Here is a 22879-nt window from a genome sequence, read left to right on the forward strand (position 1 = left end):
TTGTTCTCGTAACGCTTTATGAACTTGGTGTAAATACTGATCCTTTAATAACACTACACCTAAACCCTATCGTGAAAAACAGCTATTCTGATCGGGTTAAAAATAACGCCTGTTTACAATTACTGGCCGCTTTATGTCGTCTGATGAATACAAACGAGACCTTTCTGATCACTGGCGCACCCTTTTCCCACCATCCTGTACGTAAACGGATCTAAACCTTAATTTAGGAGCGAAACTATCCATGTCGCCAAAGCTGTTATTGACTGTTGTTTAGCGAGCTGCCATTGTTATGCAACTAAGTCCGGTAACTCCTGTGGGTAAGTCCGGTAGCGCTACAGCCTATATACCTGCCGTGCAAAAAAAGCATCCAGAATCTTCGAGCAGTTACAGGCTAGTTGACACACAGCCCAGATTCTCTCTGATCATAGCACCGCCAAAAAATCGATAGTGTTGTTCCTGCCGTCATTGTCCCTAGATTCGCCCACAATGTCTATACAGTCATGTTATAAACAGAACTCATCCCAGCCGCCTGTGAGCGTGAAGAGGAAACCATGCTATAATGAGCTCCTCCTTACATTGAAAAAAAAAGAGAAAATAGAAAAAAGCAAAATACAAAGCAAACAAAGGAAAAATCAAACAAAAAACAAAGGAAAATCTAAACAATGACAAGCTAGATAAAAGAAGCAAGATATTGTTCACTGAGGCAGAATATTGTTTACCAATCTGCAATACGTAATGCTAGGAAAAATAACATGGCATTGTTCATTGAGGCAGAACTTATTTCATTACACTGCGCAATACGTATTATAGTCTATGAAAGGCATACTATGTGAACACCTCGTTGAGTTGGGAACGGTGATGTCTGGATGAGCGCGACATTTTCTGACTTGTGTAGGGGGGTGGGGAGTGGGGGAATTGGGGGTGAAGGGGGTGCGAGCGGTTTTAATTCTAGGCGTGACATTCCCTGGATAGGATGGATGATGGGGATAGCATTCTATAGGTGCGGCTCTCAGTTCAGCGTAAACAATGAGATGTTTTTTTCTGCTTAAGCTATGACGCTAGGGGGATAGGGTAAAACCCTAACTGAGGTAAAGTGACAAGAGGCCATATTTCACCGGTTACGTGTGACCATTTACCATTTATCACACTGTCGTTGCTGCCCTGGTTTCACTTTCTATTTTGTAAATCTTTTCATAATATTTACTGGATAATGCGGTCGTGACGTATTTAAAGGTTTGGGGATAAGGGCTAGTATCTAGAGGTGACACGTCCTGTGTGTACCAGAGACAGAGTTTTAGGTGTGATTATCTATTACACCTAAGCATCCCCGAGGCCTCTTGTTCTCATATGATTATTTATTAAATTATGAAAACAACACCGTAGTTTGAGAAGTCATTGATCATTGGCATCTAATAAAGTGCTATTAACATTACTGCACATTCCCCCCACATAATTCTGCATAGCCCAGGGTGAAAGGGGTGGACGTATATTTATATATTTACTTGATTGGCGTTTTACCCCGTACTCAAGAATATTTCACTTAAACGACCACGGTCAGCATTATGGTGGGGTGAGCGTATAAGTTGCTGCTATTTAAACATTTAGAAGAAACATGAACAGTTGGAATAAAACTCTAACTGAGGTAAACTGACAAGAGGGCGAATTTCACCGGTCACGTGTGACCATTTGCCAGCTATCACACTGTCGTGGTTACTTGGTCTCAGTGTACTGTACTCTTTTATATTCATTAGCAGAGTTAGCAATTTTCTTGTTTACGACAGATGTGTGTCACATGTGGACCCGATGTGTCTGGGTTGATGTAGTAGACGAGAGAAGTGATGTGTACAGCAAGTAATAAGTAACTGGGTGTGGCCAGTTCTGAAGGGGTGGAGATATAGCCAGCAGACGAGAATGTCTGAATCGGTGAAAACTGAAAGCATTAGCGCTGACAAAGTCCATGATCGATCATATCAGCTGTGCCACTGCCGACAAATCTCAATTCCTCATCTCATCGGAATACAATAAAGTATGTTTTTCCATGGCCTTGATGTCAAGCACCCTGCCCTATTGGTTTACACACTAACACGTACAGCTAAGTTAGGAGATGTTTGAGTTGGACGTCACCTATCCATCTTCGTTCTCTGCGGTGTTTCTCTTAGTGACCCAGACAATTTGGTATTGTAATCCGCGCCCTTTCGCCGAAGGTCCGCCCCCACCGGTTGTTTTCGTCTTTTGCCAACATTCATTTCCCCATCCAATCGCCAATGGCTGCTAACTTTCGACATCTTTGTAACGACAGATCGCTATAGCCTGTGTGGTTTCAGTCAAAACGTGTTTTTTTTTTCTCGCTGTATTTCCAAGAGACGTTGCTATGGCAACTGCTGCAGACTGTTCATCGCTGAAAGAGATTATGTCTGGGAGCGAAATCGCATTGGCAATAGACTATCATCTGATTCGGTCCATGTGGAGGATGGCGACATCAACCGGCTGTAATACCTTTGCTTTTTGATCTGTTTCGCTGGCAATTTTGTATCCTGGGTTAATCGAGCTCGTGTTATAGAAGAGCGGAGGGTTCTTTGTTGTTTTATTGTGCCACAACGCCCCGCCAGATGGTGTCTGACTTTTAGCTCGTCAACCGCAGGAATGCAGCTGAGAAAATCGCCACGGCGTTCCCATGACTGACTAACTTCTTTTAGCCTGCAACGTCTACAGCTTTAATAGAGGAGCGCCGAATTTGGCAGCGTTTACGTCGAAGTGTTTTTTGGGGTTTTTTTTGGAGCAGCGCTTTACCCTGATCGGGAAGGACGAGAAACTGCGCAGCAAGGAGAGGTGTGCCGCCTATCAGCATACAAAGCTCATGTTTAATTCAAATATCTCAGTTTCAGGAGGCCGGCTTGTGGTATTTCTCATTGGTGGATATGGATAACATGTCTGCTTCCAGTTGTGAAGAGAACTGTGACAGTCTGTGTTTCTATCGCACATTTGTCTCCCCGTAAACAGCCTCAGAAATCCGTGTCTGCTTGTCATTTCTACCTGTTCACGAGCGCAGATGACGGTGGATCGACGCCATGCCAGCAACTCCCGTGTGCCCGTTATCCGATCGACGCCCGGGAGCGGGGCGGGCCTGTCTCGCTCAGCACCCAGCGGAAAACGCGATGTGAGGAGACTGGCCTAATAATTCACAAACAGGAAGGGTCCCTGGAGAATGGAGGGATCGGGGAAAGCTAGCCATGGCCCTCCGCCTGCGTATTCGGCCGAGGAGACGGCTAGCATGACGGCCACTCCGAAACGGCGAGGAAGACAGTCGATGACGTCGGATCAGAGAATCATGCTGAACGTTGGGGGAATCCGTCACGAGACGCACGTGTCCACGTTGCGCAACGTGCCCAACACGCGCCTCTCCCGCCTCTCCGAGACGCACATGCAGTCGCGTCAACAAGAGGAGTACTTCTTTGATCGCCACCCGGCCGTCTTTAACTCGGTGATCGACTTCTACAGGACAGGTGAGTCATGCTATATGTGCTCGTCCTCGGGGTCACGGTCAGATTGGCATGCATTATGTAATACGTGTGTACATGCCCTCTATAGAACGTGCTTGCTGACAGCATGCCATGTTAACTACAGTACACCCGCTTATTGCAGAGCACGTAAATGCAAGGATTACCATGTAGCCTTTTCCCCTGCTTTGCTGTGGTTATGCCACATAATTCATCTGGGTCTTTTAACGAGCCATAAAATGGCCAAACGTGCATGATTTGTCATTGAGAATGTAAATAACGTTAAAACGACGAGAATAATGTAAATGTCTGATGTTGTTCCTATCATGGAGGAAGACTAGCATGAGCATCACCACACACGAATCGTGATCCAAGCCATATTTCATTGGCAGGCTGTAATATGGCGGGCGGCTTTGGTTTTCATCAGGTTATATGACCTCGCTAGCCGTACATGCTAATCGTTGTTGTTCTTATGCAATGGCTTGTGACTGCAGACTGTAGCCTGTTCAGCAGCCCTTTGAAGAGCCATCCTAGGTGAACAAAGCGGCCGGACACAGAGCTCAGCTCTAGCTGTTTGCCTCATCACTCAATTGACGGCATCTATTTAATGTCTGGCCTAGTCTCGACGTCAGACAGATAGACTTCAATTCACTAAGTGGGTTGTAATATTACCTTTGGATATGTCTGGCTAGACCAAGGGGACTTGGCTTGGCACTGGAGGGTGGGGTAGTGGTGGTGGGCTGTAATATCAAAGGAGGGAGTGAGGTCTACATCGGGCTGATCTCATCGGTAGATCAGGTGAACGAAGACAGCTCGATTCCAGATCTTACAGGAAGGTTTCCATGCGAATAAAGTGCATGTCAGAACTTCCAATGTATAAAAAGATGAGACAATGTACATGTGGATGCCATAGAAAAGAAAAGTCGAAAATATGAATAACATTCAGACTGACATCGGGAGAAAACGGTGTATTCCTTGCATTCTGCATATTGCAAATGCTGTGTGTTATTACTTGTGTTCAATACAAAAAGAAAATGTTGCGTGATATTCCGTGCATTCTGCATATTGCAAATGCTATGAGGTATTACTTGTGTTCAGTACAAGTAGAAAATGTTACGTGATATTCCGTGCATTCTGCATATTGCAAAAGCTATGAGGTATTACTTGTGTTCAGTACAAGTAGAAAATGTTACATGATATTCCTTGCATTCTACATATTGCAAATGCTATGTGGTATCACCTGTGTTCAATATAAAAATAAAATGCTATGTTGTATTCTTTACATTCTGTAGCCTTGATGGAATGTTTGTGTAATCTTCCTGCCACATTGCATAAAAGTCTACATGGTATTCCTTATATTAAGTACACTGTAGAAAATGCTACTTGGTACTTATTTAAGCACACTGTGGAAAAATCTACATGGTGTTCCTTACATTAAGTTCAGCGTGGAAAAGTCTGCATGGTATTCCTTACATTTTTTTTAAGCTCACTGTGGAAAAGGCAACTCGGTACTCCTTGATTTAAGCACACTGTGTAAAAGGCTACATGGTGTTCCTAACATCAAGGGCACAGTTGAAAAGGCCACATGGCACTCCTTGCGTTAAGTTTAATGAAAAAGCCGCGCGATATTCCTTACATTAAGCACACTATGGAAAAGGCCACATGGTATTTCTTATATTCTGCACATTGGTATTCCTTGCATCCCGGTTATTAGGGAAAATGATATAATGCTAATGCTTGAATTTGGCGCAGCAGGGAAAAGGTTATATGGTATTCCTTGCATTCTGAACATTGGGGGAAAGGTTATATGATATTCCTTGAATTCTGAACATTAAGGAAAAGGTTATACATTATTCCTTGTATTCTGAACATTGGGGGAAAAGGTTATACGTTATTCTCTGTATTCTGAACATTGGGAAAAAGGCTATACGGTATTCCCTGCATTCTCAATATTGTGTGAAAGGCTATACCGTATTCCCTGCATTCTGAACATTTGTGGGAAAGGCTATATGATATTCCCTGGGCTCTGAACATTGTGGAAAGGTTATACAGTATTCCCTGCATTCTAAATTGTGGAAAGGCTATACGGGACTGTTTTTATCCGGTTAGCAGCCAGATAAACTTACCTATTAATTTATGGTTGAAACTTCCATTATACAAGGACCATTACTGGTCCGAATTCCATGGCCGTAGTTACAAATTAAATAAAACTGGTTATACAATGACCATTGTATGGCTTTATATATAGAGAAAAGAAAATCGTGTTCCAGTTCTATTCTCCATCTTGACTTTGAACAACTTAAAAGTCTAAATAACACTTAATTACAGCTTTAAGGTTGATAAACATCTTTTAAAATGTTACATTAATTAAGATCTTATACCATGTGTACGGTTGGTTAAGATATTACCTGGGCCTCCGTGGCTCAGTTGGTTAGCGCGCGCTAGCGCAGCGTCATGACCCAGCAGTCTCCCACCAATACGGTCGCTGTGAATTCAAGTCCAGCTCATGCTGGCTTCCTCTCCTGACCCGTACGTGGAAGGGTCTGGTATTAACCTGCGGATGGTCGTGGATGTCCCCCGGGCCCGGTTTCAACCCATCACAATGCAGGCCGCCGTCGTGTGAAACATTCTTGAGTACGGCGTAAAACACAAATCTTACCATTTGTAGCTTAAATGAGATGAAAAGGTATCCATGTGTAAGGTTTGAAGAGTTAAGCAGGTGTAATCGTTTAACAGGAAAGACAAGCGTCTGATTCACCTGGTTTTGTTTTTCTCGACTTTCATATGTATCGCTTATTTGATTCACAAGTTAGATTCTCGACTTGCCAACCATCTGGTTGACCAGACTCTCGACTTACTAATTATCTGATTTATCAAACTTTTGACTTACCAGCCATCTGATTTACCACTCTCGACATACCAATCATCTGATTTACAAGACTTTTGACTTACCAACCATCTGATTCATCAGACTTTTGACCTACCAACCATCTGATTCATCACTCTCATCTTACCAACCATCTGATTCTCCAGACTCTCGACTTACCAACCATCTGATTCACCAGACTCTTGACTTACCAACCATCTGATTCATCAGACTTTTGACTTACCAACCATCTGATTCTCCAGACTCTCGACTTACAAATCTTCTGATTCATCAGACTTTTTACTTACCATCCATCTGATTCACCGCACTCTTGACTTACCAACTATCTGATTCACCAGACTTTTGTCTTGCCATTCATCTGATTCACCGGACTCTCGACTTACCAACCATCTGATTCTCCAGAGTACTGACCTACCAACCATCTGATTTACCACCCGACTTACCAACCATCTGATTTACCAGGCTGTCGACTTTCCATCCATCTGATTCACAAACTCTCGACTTAGCAACTATCTGATTCACCAGACTCTCAACTTACCAACCAGCTGATTCACAAACTCTCGACTTAGCAACCATCTGATTCACTAGACTGTCAACTTACCAACAATCTGATTCACCGGACTCTTGACTTACCAACCAACTGATTCACCAGACTTTTGACTTACCAACCATCTTATTCACCAGACTCTGGACTTACCAACCATCTGATTCACCAGGTTATTGACTTACCATCCATCTGATTCACCAGATCTTTAACTCACCAACCATCTGATTCAATCGGTACAGCCCAGCAGGCCACGGATTCTTGTGAATAATTAAACCCTCTTCTGTGAATAATCATCACAATGGCTAGATTGATCCCCGTTAGAAAAAACTGAAAGATCTGCCAGATCATCAGCTTTGAAACAAGCTCCTAATTATAATTATACATTTATTGCACTTATATGAATCATCTCTTTGGCCATATCCAAGAATAAACTCCTGCACATATGTCTGCGCCAAAAGCATTATGGTTGGAGGAAGCCCATCATGCTACCATATTACCACGCTACTTGGCTACAGTGCGACGCTATCTCGATGGTACCAAACTACTTTGCTACAGGACGTGGGATTCAAATTTCAGCTCACTAGTACCAAGCCAGCTCGCTAGTACCAAGCCATTTCGCTTGTAATGAACACACATTCTCCCTGCAGATGATGAAATAAAACAAGACAATCTCTACAGGACAAACATGTGAAGCATAGCTATCACATACAGGTCATGCGATGGATGAAGGACTTGTTTTTCCCAAATCGTTCGAAGTATTTCTGGTTTTGTTAATACTGGACAAATGTTTAATGCAACTATAACCCCTGGTGTTTGTGTGCTTTGCAATTGTCTGATTTATAGTGCTGCCTATGTGGAGTGATATTGTACAGACACCAGACATGACACCCAGCCTGGAGCTTTTATTAGGATATCGGGCAGATCATGACACGGCCTATTCCATTAAAAGTGCTAGGCCATTAGGAGGTGACAGGATTATCTTAGCATTAGCGAACCCATTTGTGATCCTTCTGTCTAGGTGTTGGTCAGCTCAACCTATCGCTAAGTCTGTACCGTTTTGCGGGCCATCTTGGAGAAATTTTTCACACGTTTTTGATGGTATGAACTTTCAGTCGAAGTTGGTGGTTAGACAGAATTCTTTCGATTTGTAAGCTACATATTGATGAGAATTTTGTTGTATAACGATAGTAATCTACGAAAATTAAGCAAAAACTAGAGCATGTCTATTTCAGCTGTATGTGAGGTGCAAAATAAAATCCTGGAACGTGGGATTCAAATTTCAAATCATTGAACATATGACGTGACCTTTCACTGCTGGTACCTTTATGGGGGAGGGGATGAGGTGAGGTTGGGTGGGATGGGGTGGGACGGGGTGAAGGTGATCATGTAAAATATTAGCATCTTCGTCTACACGAAGCTTTGATTCCATTGCACTAACTTTTCCTTATTACAGCGCTGTTAACAATACAGTGTGCTTCAAAGGACCCCATTAAGTGAAAATTTTATTTATTTATTTATTTATTTGATTGATATTTTACGCCGTACTCAAGAATATTTCACTAATACGGCGGCTAGCTTTATGGCGGGTGGAACCCGGCAGAGCCATTAGGAAACCCACAGCCATCCGCAGGTTGCTGAAAGACCTTCTCACGTACGACTGGAGAGGGAGCCAGCATGAGCTGGACTTGAACTCACAGCGACCGCATTGGTGAGAGACTCCTGGGTCATTACGCTGCGCTCGTGCGAAGTGAAAATTGGATCCCTCGCTCACAGAACATTATAGGCAGCCCAATTAATTCGTGACCGAATTCAAATCCAGCTAGTGCTAGTTCTGCTACGTCAGGCAGGTTTCTCTGGTACCTGTCGGGGGACAATGAGTTCCTCCAAAAACATAAAATAAATCTGAACGATGTCGTGAAATATTCTCCAGCACCGGTAATGTATCGAACTCCAGTCATGTAATAAATATATTAATAAAATTTTTGGACGCTGACATGCTTTTATTAACAACCAAACAGGATTTCAACTTGTAGTTTTGTTGTGTACACACAAGAGCGAATTATGTCACACATGCTCGTAGCTTTTTGGAAATACACTTGAAGCCAGTAGATGGTACCCTGTATTCATTACTGAGGTATGTCTGTTGTGGACTTTGGACAACATCATGTGCATTTAGTTCTTGGTTTTAACCATTTATGTCACTGCTGTGGCGAGGACTGGCGGTTTCTCTGGGATGTCTCCTCGCCTTTATGACGCTGTTGTGGTGAGATATGGCGGAACGTTTCTCCAGGTTGTCCCCTCGGCTTTATGTCTCTATTGTCACAAGGTTTGGCGGGGTGTCTCCTTGGTTATGTAATAAAGGAGAAGAAAATTTAAATATCAATCAAATAGCACTGAACAGAGTATGCATTTCCTCGCAGGTGCATGCCATAAAAAATTCTTATGTGTACCTCAAGTTGATAAATTATAAATAAAGTCAGCGCCAAAATCCGTTGTGGGCGACTGCATTTTGGCTAAGAACTAGTCCTGAAGCCTTCTGTGTTAGAGGGAGAATTGCCTTCGGAAACCGCTGAAGTGCAGTTCGTACATTCCCGGTAGAACTCTTCTTCCTAGAACAGTACAGTTCGTTTTCCGCTTGACGATCAGGAAACCGGAATGGTGGACGTAGGTTCCGAGTTTACACGAACAAGCAGGCAGTTTTAATGACTCTCATTGGCTAAGAGGCAACACACCCCAAGCGATTTATGCCAGCTTTGCCGGTTTCAGGCTTTACGTGTCTGGCGAGAAAAATAGCAAAATTATGCAGCAGGCACCTCCAGATAGAAAAACTTGTGCTCTTTTCAGCATATAGTGTCATGTTTTTAAGTTTTCTTCTCCTTTAATATTGTGTTGAGATACAGTTGTTTCTTAAGGTGCCTCCTCGTCTTTATATCGTCATTGTGTCAAGGCATGGTGGAACGTTGCTTCAGGATGACTGATTGGCTTTATGTCGCCATAGTGTCGAGGCATGTCGCTAGTTTGGTAAGGTATAGAGGTTTCTGTGTGATGTCTCCCCCGCCTTTATGTCTCTATTTTCTCTGGGTTTCTAGGGGATGTCTCATCGGCTTTATGTCGCTGTAGAGGCGAAGTATGCAGGTTTCCCTGGGATGTATAGCACATATGTATAGCCTATAGGTATAGTGCAAAGGTATATACATGGGGAGTAGTTGGATTTAGCCGGCTCACCTGATCTGGTTGTCGATTGCATTATTGAAACGAGATGTCGCCTGCGTCTGAGGTATACTTCGCGCACGCGTCACATCGGTTGTGGATTATAAACAAGTTGATTGGATGTTCATAAAGTCTGTGCTCCCAGTGCTGGTAACGGAGAAAGATCGGATAGAAATTACACAAATATTTACCGTATGGTCTATGTGTAATTGCCAGTGATAGGTGTGTTAGGTGGGTGGGTTTGAAGACCTTTGAACCATTTCAGTGATTGTGTTAACTATACTGGCTTTCCCGTTAGACTTTATTATATTATTGTATTCGCCTTATTGTAAACCAAAAAATGGGTTGTTGTTTAGATTTTGATCAGTACTCTTTTGTGTTGGGTAGAGGGTCTGCGCGTTTTGTATTTCTTTGTTCCATGTCAGGTATTTTTTTAGGGCTCTCTCGTTTTCCTTTATCGCTGTTAAGTGTTTTTGTTAGTGTTATTATTTCGTTTGATCTGTGTCAGGCGTTTGAGCCTTGTCAGGCATCATCACTATCTTTGATCATTGTCAGGTATTTATGAAAGGTATCATGACTATCCTTGAGCCTTGGCAGGTATTTTTGAACGGTATCATGACAATTTTGGAGTCTTGTCATGTATTTTTGAACCGCATCATAACTATTTTTGACCATTGTCATGTATTTTTTTTACCTTAAAATGACTTATGGTTGTGACTCACGAGCTGTGAGTTCTATTCCATCCTTGGACAGAGAATTTTTCTGTTCTGCGACCTATACACTATTTTGGAGACCTCGGTCGAATAAGCGGTCGTTTGTTCTGGACTGATGCCGAAGTCTGGCATTGTGGATTGTTATCTCTGGTATATTACACATTAATGCCTTGACCTTGTAATGTGAACTGATGCATTGTTTTAGTACATTGGCTTGATAGTGTTGGTGCCTCGCTCTGGTGCTTGGATAGATGCTTACGTTTCGTATTGCGGATTGATGGTTTGTTACAGCATTGTAAACTGACGTCTTGCACTTGTCTTTGGATTGAAACTTTCATGTTCTATTTTGAATTGATGTCTTGCTCAGATTGTACTGGGAGTTAATACCTTGGTCTTGTATTGTAACATGATGCCTTGATGAAGCAGTGTATCATATAGATTGATAACCATAGTGCTAGCCACCGTCGTATTAATTTAATATTCTTGAGTACGGTAGAATAAAATGATACAATTGATACATCATTCTTTTATGGTAGATTTATTCCTAGCTCTTCTATAAACCGACATAGCTGTGTCATGTGTGAATGACCGAGATTCATCGCAGTGGGGTAAATAAACCCACATGGCTAACCCAGAAAGCATTTTAACTCTCAATGTTGTAGTCTTTTAGATTGCAACCATTTTAATTTCGTGCATTTTATGTAAATACTTGTTACACCAGACTAGTTTTTAGAAAAGTGTCCCCCCAAAATAGATTCTACCCGAATCCTAGGCTGTCGCAATGCTTAGCGTAGGTATACATGCATGGTCATATGTTTTTATTTCTTGTCCCAGGTGTGACCCGTTCTGCGTCTGCGAACTAATGCCCTCTGGAAACTTTCATGTCGTATATTGTTAAATGGTGTTTTGTTTTTTGTACTGTTTATTCATGCCTTGCTCTTGTATTGTGGATTGATGGCTTGCTCAGGTATCGCAGACTGGCACCTTATTCTGGTATTGTGGATTGGTACCTTGCTCTTGTATTGTGGATGGGTACCCTTGCTCTTGTATTGTGGATTGGTACTTTGCCCCTGTTTTGTAGATTGATGCCTTGTTTTTATCGTGGATTGTTACGTTGCTCTTGTATTTTGGATTGAGACCTTATTTTTGTATTGTGCATTGATGCCTTGCTTTTGTAATGTGGATCAATGACATGCTCTTGCAATGCGGATTGATGACTTGCTGTTATATTGTGGACTGATGAAGTACTCTTGTATTGTAGATTGATACCTTAGTTCTGTTTTGTCGATTGATGCTTTGCTCTTGTAGTGTGGATTGATGATTGGCTATTGCACCGCGTTATACTCTCTTGTTGGGTTATAACAGGAATGTGCCGTTATTTTACTATAAATTCTATTTCGGTCGTTTGGTAATGTAGACAGCAGTGCTTCATTATGGTGAGATGGTAGTAGATATCAATTTGCTCTTGTCCAGTGTATAATTTATTTCCTTTCACAAACATTGACACTGTGTGAAACCTGCAGTACGATGTAATGTATGTTATAATCAGATACCGGAAAGCATCGGTAAGAAATGTGAGGACTTCAAGGTTATCAACCTTCTCAGAGCGGAATTTTGCAGCCAGACATTCCGAACTTATTCGCTTAGATTACCGACGTATTTGTTTAAAACTGCATTTAAGTGGTTTAAGAATACATTCTGCACTATTAAGTTTGCTTTATATCTGGTGTAAGATAGATTAACATCGCAAGTTGTTAATTCATTGACGCTATATTTAGTCTTTTCTTCGCTGTATTAAATGGTCATGTTTAAGGGCGTCAAAGACCACGTTCTAAGATGACTGTTTATATCTACATATCCAGCTATTTGTGAGAAGTGTGCAACACGTGTAGTGCTCTGTGCAATAATGCTCAACGTCCATGATCAGTTTTTCACCTACACGGGGCTAACGTTAATAGCTCTCATTAAAGTACGACTGCCATCCACTTTGTAGTAGGCCTATTGGTATGTCTGCTAATTTGGTTTTTCCTTGTATATGTGGTCCCGCATGGTGGGGAAATACATTACCTCTAGTTGTCTTTGTTAAAAGCGAGCATTTGTCTCTGGCCAAGTCTACGCCTCTTTTTAAGCCTTGTTTAATTTTTTGAGTTCTGTACAACGTGTATGTTTTTGGCTGGGACGAGGAGTTCTGTGACAGGGCGGCATTGTTGTTCTTCTTCTCGTTGGGGATGATGTTTCAGGATTCAGAACTGACGGAATATTAAGGAAGTCTTAGTTCTGTTTGAGCTGTTATTATTCCACATGGCCAAGCCCTAGAATGACATAAGCATTACTTCTAATGTCGGAACGCATATGAAAAAAAGTTAATGCTTGGCTAACATACATTTGATTTGTATTTAGATTTAGAAGACACAGTTGAAACAGTTTCAGTTTCCCCATTTGGAATATCGATATGTCTCTTTTACAACATTGTAATCTCATTGAGATAGTGGAAAGTCCTAGTTTGGTTGACTGGTGATGGGTGCGAGAATACCCACTGTGCTCCATAGACATGGTAAATCGTCTTGGTTTTGTTGACTGATGTGTGCGAAAGTACTTGTCCTATATTGACTCATGGACATGGTAGAACGTACTAGTTTGGTTGACTGGTGATGTGTGCGATAATACTTGTTCCATGTTGAATCACCGACATGGTGGAACGTCCTAATTAGACTGACTGGTGATGTGTGCGAGAATACTTGTTCCATGTCGAATCGCCGACATGGTGGAATGTCCTAATTAGATTGACTGGTGATGTGTGCGAGAATACTTGTTCCATGTTGAATCACCGACATGGTGGAACGTCCTAATTAGATTGACTGGTGATGTGTGCGAGAATATCTGTTCTGTGATGAATCACCGACATGGTGGAACGTCCTAATTAGATTGACTGGTGATGTGTGCGAGAATATCTGTTCTGTGATGAATCACCGACATGGTGGAACGTCCTAATTAGATTGACTGGTGATGTGTGCGAGAATATCTGTTCTGTGATGAATCATTCACATGGTGGAACGTCCTAATTAGATTGACTGGTGATGTGTGCGAGAATACTTGTTCCATGTTGAATCACCGACATGGTGGAACGTCCTAATTAGATTGACTGGTTATGTGTGCGTAAATACTTTTTCTATGTTGAATCACCGACATGGGATGGAACGTCCTAATTAGATTGACTGGTGATGTGTCCGAGAACACTTGTTCTATTTTGAATCACCGACATGAAGGAACGTCCTGTTTTGGTTGACTGGTGATGTCTGCGAGAATACCTGTTCTATGGTTTTACGTCCTAATCTGATTGACTAGTAATCTCTTCGAGAGCATCTGTTTTGTGTTGACTCCATCGTGTTGGCGGAGCGTAATAGTTTGACTTCGGGGTTTTATGTTCGAGAAGACCAGTTCTTCGGAGACTCCATCGACATGGTGGAACGCCCTAATTTTATTGGCGGATGACATGTTTGCGAACACCTGTTCTGTGGTGGTTCATTCTCAATTGGCTGCTGACTGATATATGCAGAATACCTGTTCTATGGTGAAACCAATGTCAGTTACTTACGTTATTCCAGTGATGGTCAGGATTCTATTCCGCAAAATTGTAGGCTAAGTTGATTGTAACTATCATATGCATGACAACATATGTTAAAGACATACGTTTCCATGGTAGTTACAATCAACTTAGCACACAATCCCTTTTGTGGAACGACGCCGAGGACGGCTGGTCTAATAATGATGCTAAATATAAGTCACTGATTGTTTTTCGACTATAATCTCGTGCGATGAGTTCGTTTTCGCACAACATCATGGGTGGTTTAGTGTATGCGATATTTCAGTGGCAAGTCTGACACTCCCCAGTGTATTGGATAACCCATTAAGGCTTGTTATTGATGACTCATTTTCTTTTGCGGTATAGTGACCTAATGAATGAGGTACTGGGAGAAAGCCTGGCATGAGTCAGCACGTTTTGCTTTGGTGAAGTAACGCCATGTGCTGTTCTCCTTTCTCCCTGTCTAATGTGTTAAAATGGCACAGTGTTATATTTTCTGGGGGTATTTTATGCTGAAATATATAGATTGTGTTATTGCTGCAAACTGATGTGTTATCTGTGTCTCTGTTATTCCTAACAGAATACTGTGACAAAAAGAAAAAATATTCTATTGTAATAACAGAAAAAGTCTCACATATATATCATAATAACTTGTAGGGATAACATTTATCTATTCTGCTATCACAAAGACAGAAAAGAAAATACTGACATTTAACAGAAATGTTTTTTGGGAGTGTTCTGGAAAGGCCATGATCACTGAATAACCGTTATCAGCTGATGCCTTTTTGCTGATGTCATCACTACAGTAACAGCAAAACAATGGTATTTCACTTCCACATTTCTTAAATATCTAGCAACTTTCCTCTTTTTCAAACTCAAAATGACTATGCGCTTGCAAAAAAGCCAAAAAATTTTACATTATGAATATAATGGACCATATATTAAATTGGATATAATCTTTGTGCGATATGTACTGATACATACATATCCATAAATAGATATTTTCCGTCAACGTTATGATTTTAATACATATGCACATGGGTGATGCGCGTATAAATAGGCCGATCACTGACGATTATAGAGATGCTATAAAGTGATTTATTTCAATAGGGTGGTGGCGATAGTAAGCTTTTACACAGATTTTCTGTCCCATTAACTAGAGAATTATTGCGGCGTTTGTAGATAAAAGGAATCCTGTCCTCTTGTGATCAATCAAGACAAAAAACATGCCTGTGTTATAAATCTCAGAGTAAGGACGTTTTTATTTTATTGTTCCATATCGTTGTGGTACAAGATGGCTATGTTATTCTCTAAACCTGAACGTATAAAACTCTGTGAGGCCCTCCAACATATCCGTCTCAGAGAATAGCTGTTTAGGCCTAGGTAATGTGCAATTTAGGTTCGTATTGAGACATGTTTTACTGCATTCAACCATGACGGAAAAAGATTAAATTCCATCGGATCATATGTGTTTTTAACCATTAAATGAACCAGAAAAGTGCGCTGACGATTACACGTGCATACTGATAGCGCAAGTCTATCGTCAGCATCGTAACTATGGGGACGCAGGCCTTAGTCTGATCATACCTACAATCCAAAATATATTATACTTTTAACAGAAAGTCTGTTGTCTGAGTGGTGTTAGAATACATTCATTTATAACACTCTATTGTGTCATATTCAACATCATATCCTGTTAGCTTAACACAATCTTAATGTTGATTTAATAGAATATGTGTGTTTATCTTTAACAAAATAATCTGCTGCTATAACAGAGTACAATCTAGCATCACAGACAATAGGCATTTGGTTAAATTTAACAGATTGATTTATTGGGGAGTTTGAATTTTAATTGGTCAGTCTTTGCACTCTATATTTACTTAGGGCTCAACATATACTGAATTGTGCACAGTTCTAGTCGGTCCGCTGTCCAGTTTATTGCGTTTGGTGTCTTCGGCATGGCGCTTCAATGTGGTAGGTCTTCAACAGTAGCCTCTTTAGGTACCGGTTGTCTGTCCAAAGCGTTGTTCAAGCTGATTGCTAATAAACGTCACCAAATGACTAATTAATTGACTGTATAAATCTGTTTTAGGCGAGCTTCATGTACCCCTCGACGTCTGCGGGGCGGTAGTCAAAAGAGAACTGGACTTTTGGCAATTGACGAGTTTCAAATCCGAGCGTGTTGCTGGCGCCATTACCGCGTGTACATCGACAACCAGCGGATACTGGAGGCGTACAACACGAACCTGGGCATCGAACACGACGACTGCAGCTTGGACGACCTGACCGGCTGGAAACGGTTCCAAATGAAGGTTTGGATCCTCCTGGATCACCCGCGTTCCTCTCGCGCCGCTATGGTGAGTTTTTGTTACCTTAACCGATTCTTTTCTTGTGGATGAGTTTATTCTTGACAATCATGCCTTCAGGCAGCACATGCATTTTCATTCATTTCTCAGTAGATTCCAGGTAGCTATAGGCAAAATAGAAGGCAGCAGAAGTCACGTCCATTTACCATTTTACTCTCGAAAAATCCCACATGGCCTCGCATTACGATTTTCCCCCCAAATAAAACAACACATCGGTGTGGGTTTTTTTTCTTCAGTAAGGTTGGCAAGCCTGTCCCACGTTGATTAAAAGACCACAATACCATAAACATCGCTTGATGGGATGCTTATAAATGTGCTTTGTCTGGTGTTTTGGAAGCACTGTACCATTACGCTAGGCGGGAACCGGCCGCCTCGTTGTCTGGGGCCCCAGACACTAAGCACTAAAGCAATCATTGGCTAGTGAGTCGTGATAGTACACAATCGGCGTGATCAAGGGTTCTGAGCGTAAGTTACAACGCCAGTTACCCCTCATTTCGTAATGGGCTGGATGACATTACTGCATGCCTTCCGTTTCCAGGTCACCGAATCTGGGATCTCTTTTTAACCGTTTAAATAACACGTAGGCTTTAACTGATGATGAGATTGGTGGTATGTAGATCGCTTCGTGGCTCACAGTTACTTGAAGAAGGGGTTACCGGAGATAGATCATCCTGACTCTGCGTAGTCAGATTCGATGATCTTTTCTAGGTATACATCGGACGGGGTATTACTACATTTATACTCTATTTTTGCGCTCCATACATTTTAGCAAATAATGCTGCAAAGAGTTAAAGAACGCTCTAGAAAATTCTCTCTGGGCGTTTGGTGTGATTCCTGGAAACGCTTTGTTCAGAACCACGGCGGTTTGGCTGGAACAAACGATGCCCAAAACGTGCGTTTTCCAAATTACCCCCCAAATACTGTTATTTAATATCAGTAATACTTGCCCATTATTCTTTGAAAACGTATCATTTGGGGTCGCTACAGGCTTCTCTGTCTTACGCAAACATTGGTCTGCTGGAAGTCTACGTTTGTGTTCTCTGCCAGATCGATTCGGTTATATTGTGTCATGATAAGATAAGTTCTCAAAATAAACCCATCTTACGTTATAGCCTTTATCTTTGGCCAGTTCTGTGATTGCCAGTAACCAGCCGATTGGAAGATTTTCTCGAATTGTCTCTGTGGAAATTGTCTAGGAAAACAGAAAGAAGATCCTTTAACTACGAATGTGGATTCATCCTAAACCGAATTGTTCTAGTATCAAACGTGGAAAATCATGGATTGGAAGGCTCAATGTTTTCATAAGTATGTCTTTACAGCCATGTGGTACAGTGATACCCAAAATTTGAAGGACGTTATTTGCAAGACAAATCTACAATTACAATTTTTTGGCCGGTGAACTGAAGTGCATGAAGGAAATTTTGCTGGCTCTTGATAAGAAAACGCAAAAAAGAGAAGTCAATGACCGTTTGGGATCGCTTAAATCCTTGCTTTTTGTGTTCTCACATCTAGGGCCATCTGTATTCGCTAATAATATAATGAAAGACGTACATCACATGGAGTAAAACCAAGGAAATGACACTCGCCGTCGTACAAGTGAAATATTCTTGAGTACGGCGTGAAACACCGATGAAATAAATAAATAAACCAGTGAAATACGTCCTCTTGTCAAACTACCTCAGTTAAGGTTTTATTCTATCTGTCAATACGTAAAAGTAGCAACTTAGACGTCCCTGGCACCATGGCTTAAGCGTAGACTGTGTTTTAAATGCGTAAATAGTAGGAACTTAAACGACCCTTAGCACCATAAATTAAGGTAAAAAAATGCAGTGATGTTAACTGCAATTTATCAGACGTCACTGGTCTAGTAATACTCAAACTGGAAAGGTATTAAATGTAATATTGTGGACGGCGCTCCCACTCGCTGGTTTTACAATACAAACAAGCCAAGTGGCAAAAATTGCGCTTGCAGTCAGTTAATTCATATACTGACATATAATAATTGTATCGTAGTGTCCGAAAAATACACTTGGAATAAGGTGTGTATATATAGTTTTACTGAATGAACGAATGATTATGGCTGAACGCCACATCTGCAATATCTTAGCCATATCGTGGCGAAATCATGACACACATGTTTCAAACCAATTGAAAAGAACTAAACGTCGGTTAAAACTCATATTTTTATGATGCAGAAAAATTCGATGAAAAACTATATTTTATGACATAGCCCAATGGCCCTCAAAAATAGCCTCGCCAACAATGCCGTCGAATAAATCAAATAATTCGCCTGTCTAGAATCATTACCTAACATGAGCAAAGTCTACACAGTCCACCGAACTATGTTTTATGGCGCATGGGACATCACATTCAACACACATGGGAGCAATACTTCCATCGAGAATAAACTTCTGTGTTAAACGAGAATGCCGAACGCGACACCTCGTTAAAGCTACTTGGTCTCTTCTAGAAATGCTATGCGTATAAGAATTGTCAATGACAGGGTAAATTTCATGTAGTTTATAATTGTCTTGTAGGTCCCATTCACCCTGCCAAAGACCACATATGTTGGAAAAATGTTAGTGCGACAATCACTATAAGAAATCTTCAGTTCAGATATATATTTATGGAGGACAAGTTTAGCTAGATCAGTTTTAATGCGTAAATTTACGAGAGTAATCTCACCTGACAGCCTGACATCCATTATCCACGCGAGATGAAACACATCTTGCAATGAAAATGGTTGATAAACATTGTTGTGTAGCTAATTGTTCAGTGTCTGACATGTGAAAATGGATGTCGACAAGTATCTCTGTCAGTGGAGTTACATGTATGTATTTACAAGTATTTCCTTAGTCATCTTTTCCCAGGTGGTTGTGTTGAAGTGAATCCTAGAATTGTTCGGTGAAAAGTGCACAGAGCCGACCGGGTTTGCTATGCAAACAAGCCTAAATACTTCCGAGAATTACAGTTGCGGCAAGTTACACATGTAGTCTATAGCTCTATTGAAGTGAATCCGAAAGTTGTTAACCGAACACTGCACTGAGCAGACAGAAAAATGTTAAGAGGTCGAAAGAAAACAACAAAAAACAGTCGATTCAAAGTGGTGGTATATTATAGAGCAGGTGACTGTTTCACAAAACTGTCGCAGCACTACGCCAAGTGCATTTATGGAGTGAGTGAATGAGTGAGTGAGTGCTTGGGGTCTAACGTCGTACTTAACAACTTTTATATGACGACGAAGGAATCCTTAAAATGCATGTAATGCGCCTCCTTGTTGCAGGACGGATTTCCACCGCTGTTTTATCTAGTGCTGCTTCACTAAGACGTCTTACCGAAGGCAAGTAAGCTGACCCGCCCGAGCCATTATAATGATACGGGTAAACCAGTAGTTGCACTATCCCCTTCATGCTGAACGCCAAATCATAGATGTGACTCGACCCAGGATTGTCCCTGGATCTACCGCTTCCGAAGCGGACGCTCTACCAACTGTGCTAACAGGGTGGGTCTCATTTACGGTGGTGACGCATCTCTTTACGATATGTTGTATCTCTTTGCTGTATGGAAAATACGTCTCGAATCTTTTTTAACCATATGCTGGTACTGTGTTAAAGATTGGCGGTCGCTTTGGAATCGTTCACACATTCACAAAGGCCTATACTTACCATATTTAAAGTTGAATACTAGGGAAGGCAGCTGTATACCTTTTCTGCATGATTTTGGGAAGTAGGAAGTATATGTTGTACATAATGTCTTGACGACTGTGTTTGGTGTTGGCGTATGGAGAGAATTGCTGTTGGCGTACGAAGAGAATTGCTACTGGCGTATGAAGAAAATTGCAGTTGGCGTGTGAAGAGTATTGCTGTTGGAGTATGAAGAGAATTGCTATTGGCGTACGAAGAGAATTGCCGTTGGCGTATGAAGAGAATTGCTATTGGCGTATGAAGAGAATTGCTGTTTGCGTACGAAGAGAATTGCCGTTGGCGTATGAAGAGAATGGCTGTTGGTGTATGAAGAGAATTGCTATTGGCGTATGAAGAGAATTGCTACTGGCATATGAAGAAAATTGCTGTTGGCGTATGAAGAGAATTGCCATTGGCGTATGAAGAGAATTACGGTTGGCGTATGAAGAGAATTACAGTTGGTGTATGAAGAGAATGGCTGTTGGCGTATGAAGAGAATTTCTGTTGGCGTATGAAGAGAATTTCTGTTGGCGTATGAAGAGAATTGCTATTGGCATATGAAGAGACGGCACTACCAGAGATAAACTCTTTCCCAGATGGAAAAGTAAACCGGATTCAGCGATTAAAATACCCATCATTTCGCCTTAGCAAAATGACATGTATTTTAAGAAAGAGGGAAATAAATGGCATAGATCGGGCACAGAGTTAGGTGAGAGGGTGGAGGGAGGGTGGGCGTGTGTCACATCATATTCATTTGGATCATCAACTGAATGTAGATTTGTTGTCTACAACCTCGTCAATGAAATGTCGTCGTCAAAATCAGTAACCGTTTATACTGGGTTTTACCATGATTAATAGGACAAAATGTAATTTTGATGTCTGGCGCATCACCGTCTTGAAAACAGTAACCCTTCATTACGATTTACCGTTTACGTTTTACCATGATTAATATTCACTATATTATCTTCGACTAAAGGTAATTTTGATGTCTGGAGCATCACTCTTAAAACGTCGTATTGAAATCTGCAACCTTTTATTAGTGGCTTTACCGTGGTAAATGTTCACTAGGGTCAGCGACTGAATATAAATTCGAAGTGTAGAGCATCAACCGAGAAAAAAGGCGTTTGAAATCAGTAAGCCTTTATTAGGGGTTTTACCGTGAGTAATATTCATTTAATAGGGTCAGCGACTGAATATAAATTTGAAGCCTTTATTAGGGGGTTTTACCGCGGGTAATATTCATTTAAAGTATGGCCAGCGACTCAATGTAAAGTTGATGTCCAGTCACCGCAAGGAGGTCAAAGAGGACAAGTCAAAAGTAAGTTTATACTCAGACATGGGGTCCACTGGGAAATCCCTACAGTTCTTCATCAGTGGTGCGGTGGTTTTATTCTTGACACATTTCCTTGTATGCATCCATAGCCCAGGTTGGTTTGAAATTGTCAACATGACATCGTCTAACCGACCCTACCTCTATGCGTCATACCTGGATTTGAACTCGGTATTCCTGATCCAAAATCTAGCTTGAAGAAGGCATGAAACGTCAGGATGTGTCTAAACATATAAAAGTACACAAAAACCAAATTACACTATTCCTAAGGCCCACTGGTCTGTCCGGAAATTGAGTAGCCTGCAGTCGTGACATAACATTGATAGCTGTCAGAACAACTCTGTGAAAGGAAGATCTAGAATGGGGGCACTAATTTTCTACTCTTGCCGGAAATATGCATAAAATTGAATTTTTAGAGAACAGATTTGTTTCATTTCCTTTTGTTATAACTTTCTTCATTACACTTACGACCATGATCTTCAATTTAGCCTCAAAAATAATATGTGAAATGTAACAGAAAGTCTGTTATAGGAGTGATGCTAGAATGTTCTGTTACTGTAGCAGATTATGCTATTAAAATATCATTCTATTAATTTATCATAATGATTCTATTATGTTGAACATGACACAATAATATGTTATACTAGTAATAAGAAAATACATTCTAGCATCACTCGGAGAACAGACATTCTGTTAAAATTAAGAGATAAATTCTTTGGTTGTACAATCCCTTTTCATGTATCCTTTAAGGCGAATTTCCACTAAAGAAGAGTAAAACTGTTCCCGATGTTACATGTTGTCACGTGATTATGTCCTCATCATGCAGATACTTTGGGATTATTTTATTAACACTTCAATTTAAAGTAACTTAAATTCCAAAGTGAAGTTGAAGTCTAATGACTAGAAGTCGCCTGAGGCAATTTTGTCGCGTTTCTCAGTGTCAAGTTCCACGAGGCTCATGTTTCAAACGTGTAGAGGACGATTATGAATTTTCCCTTGAACTAGAGCAATGTGAAATGGGGTTTCCCTGTGGATTTTTTAAAAGAGGAGTTTGTGACGAGTT

The 22879-nt window shown here is 41.1% G+C and overlaps 1 protein-coding gene across 1 annotated transcript in view; it reads left to right on the top strand.

The window, feature by feature from the left end:
- The first annotated feature begins 3271 nt into the window (after positions 1-3271).
- The window catches only part of LOC135470741 (potassium voltage-gated channel protein Shaw-like), a 40967-nt gene continuing 21359 nt past the window's right edge, over positions 3272-22879 (top strand). Inside the window, 3 exon segments of the mRNA XM_064749780.1 lie at positions 3272-3503; positions 16530-16595; positions 16598-16794. Coding sequence (XP_064605850.1) covers positions 3272-3503; positions 16530-16595; positions 16598-16794 — 495 coding nt within the window.

This window comes from Liolophura sinensis, chromosome 7 (assembly GCF_032854445.1).
Source record: "Liolophura sinensis isolate JHLJ2023 chromosome 7, CUHK_Ljap_v2, whole genome shotgun sequence".
NCBI classification, from domain to species: Eukaryota; Metazoa; Mollusca; class Polyplacophora; order Chitonida; family Chitonidae; genus Liolophura; species Liolophura sinensis.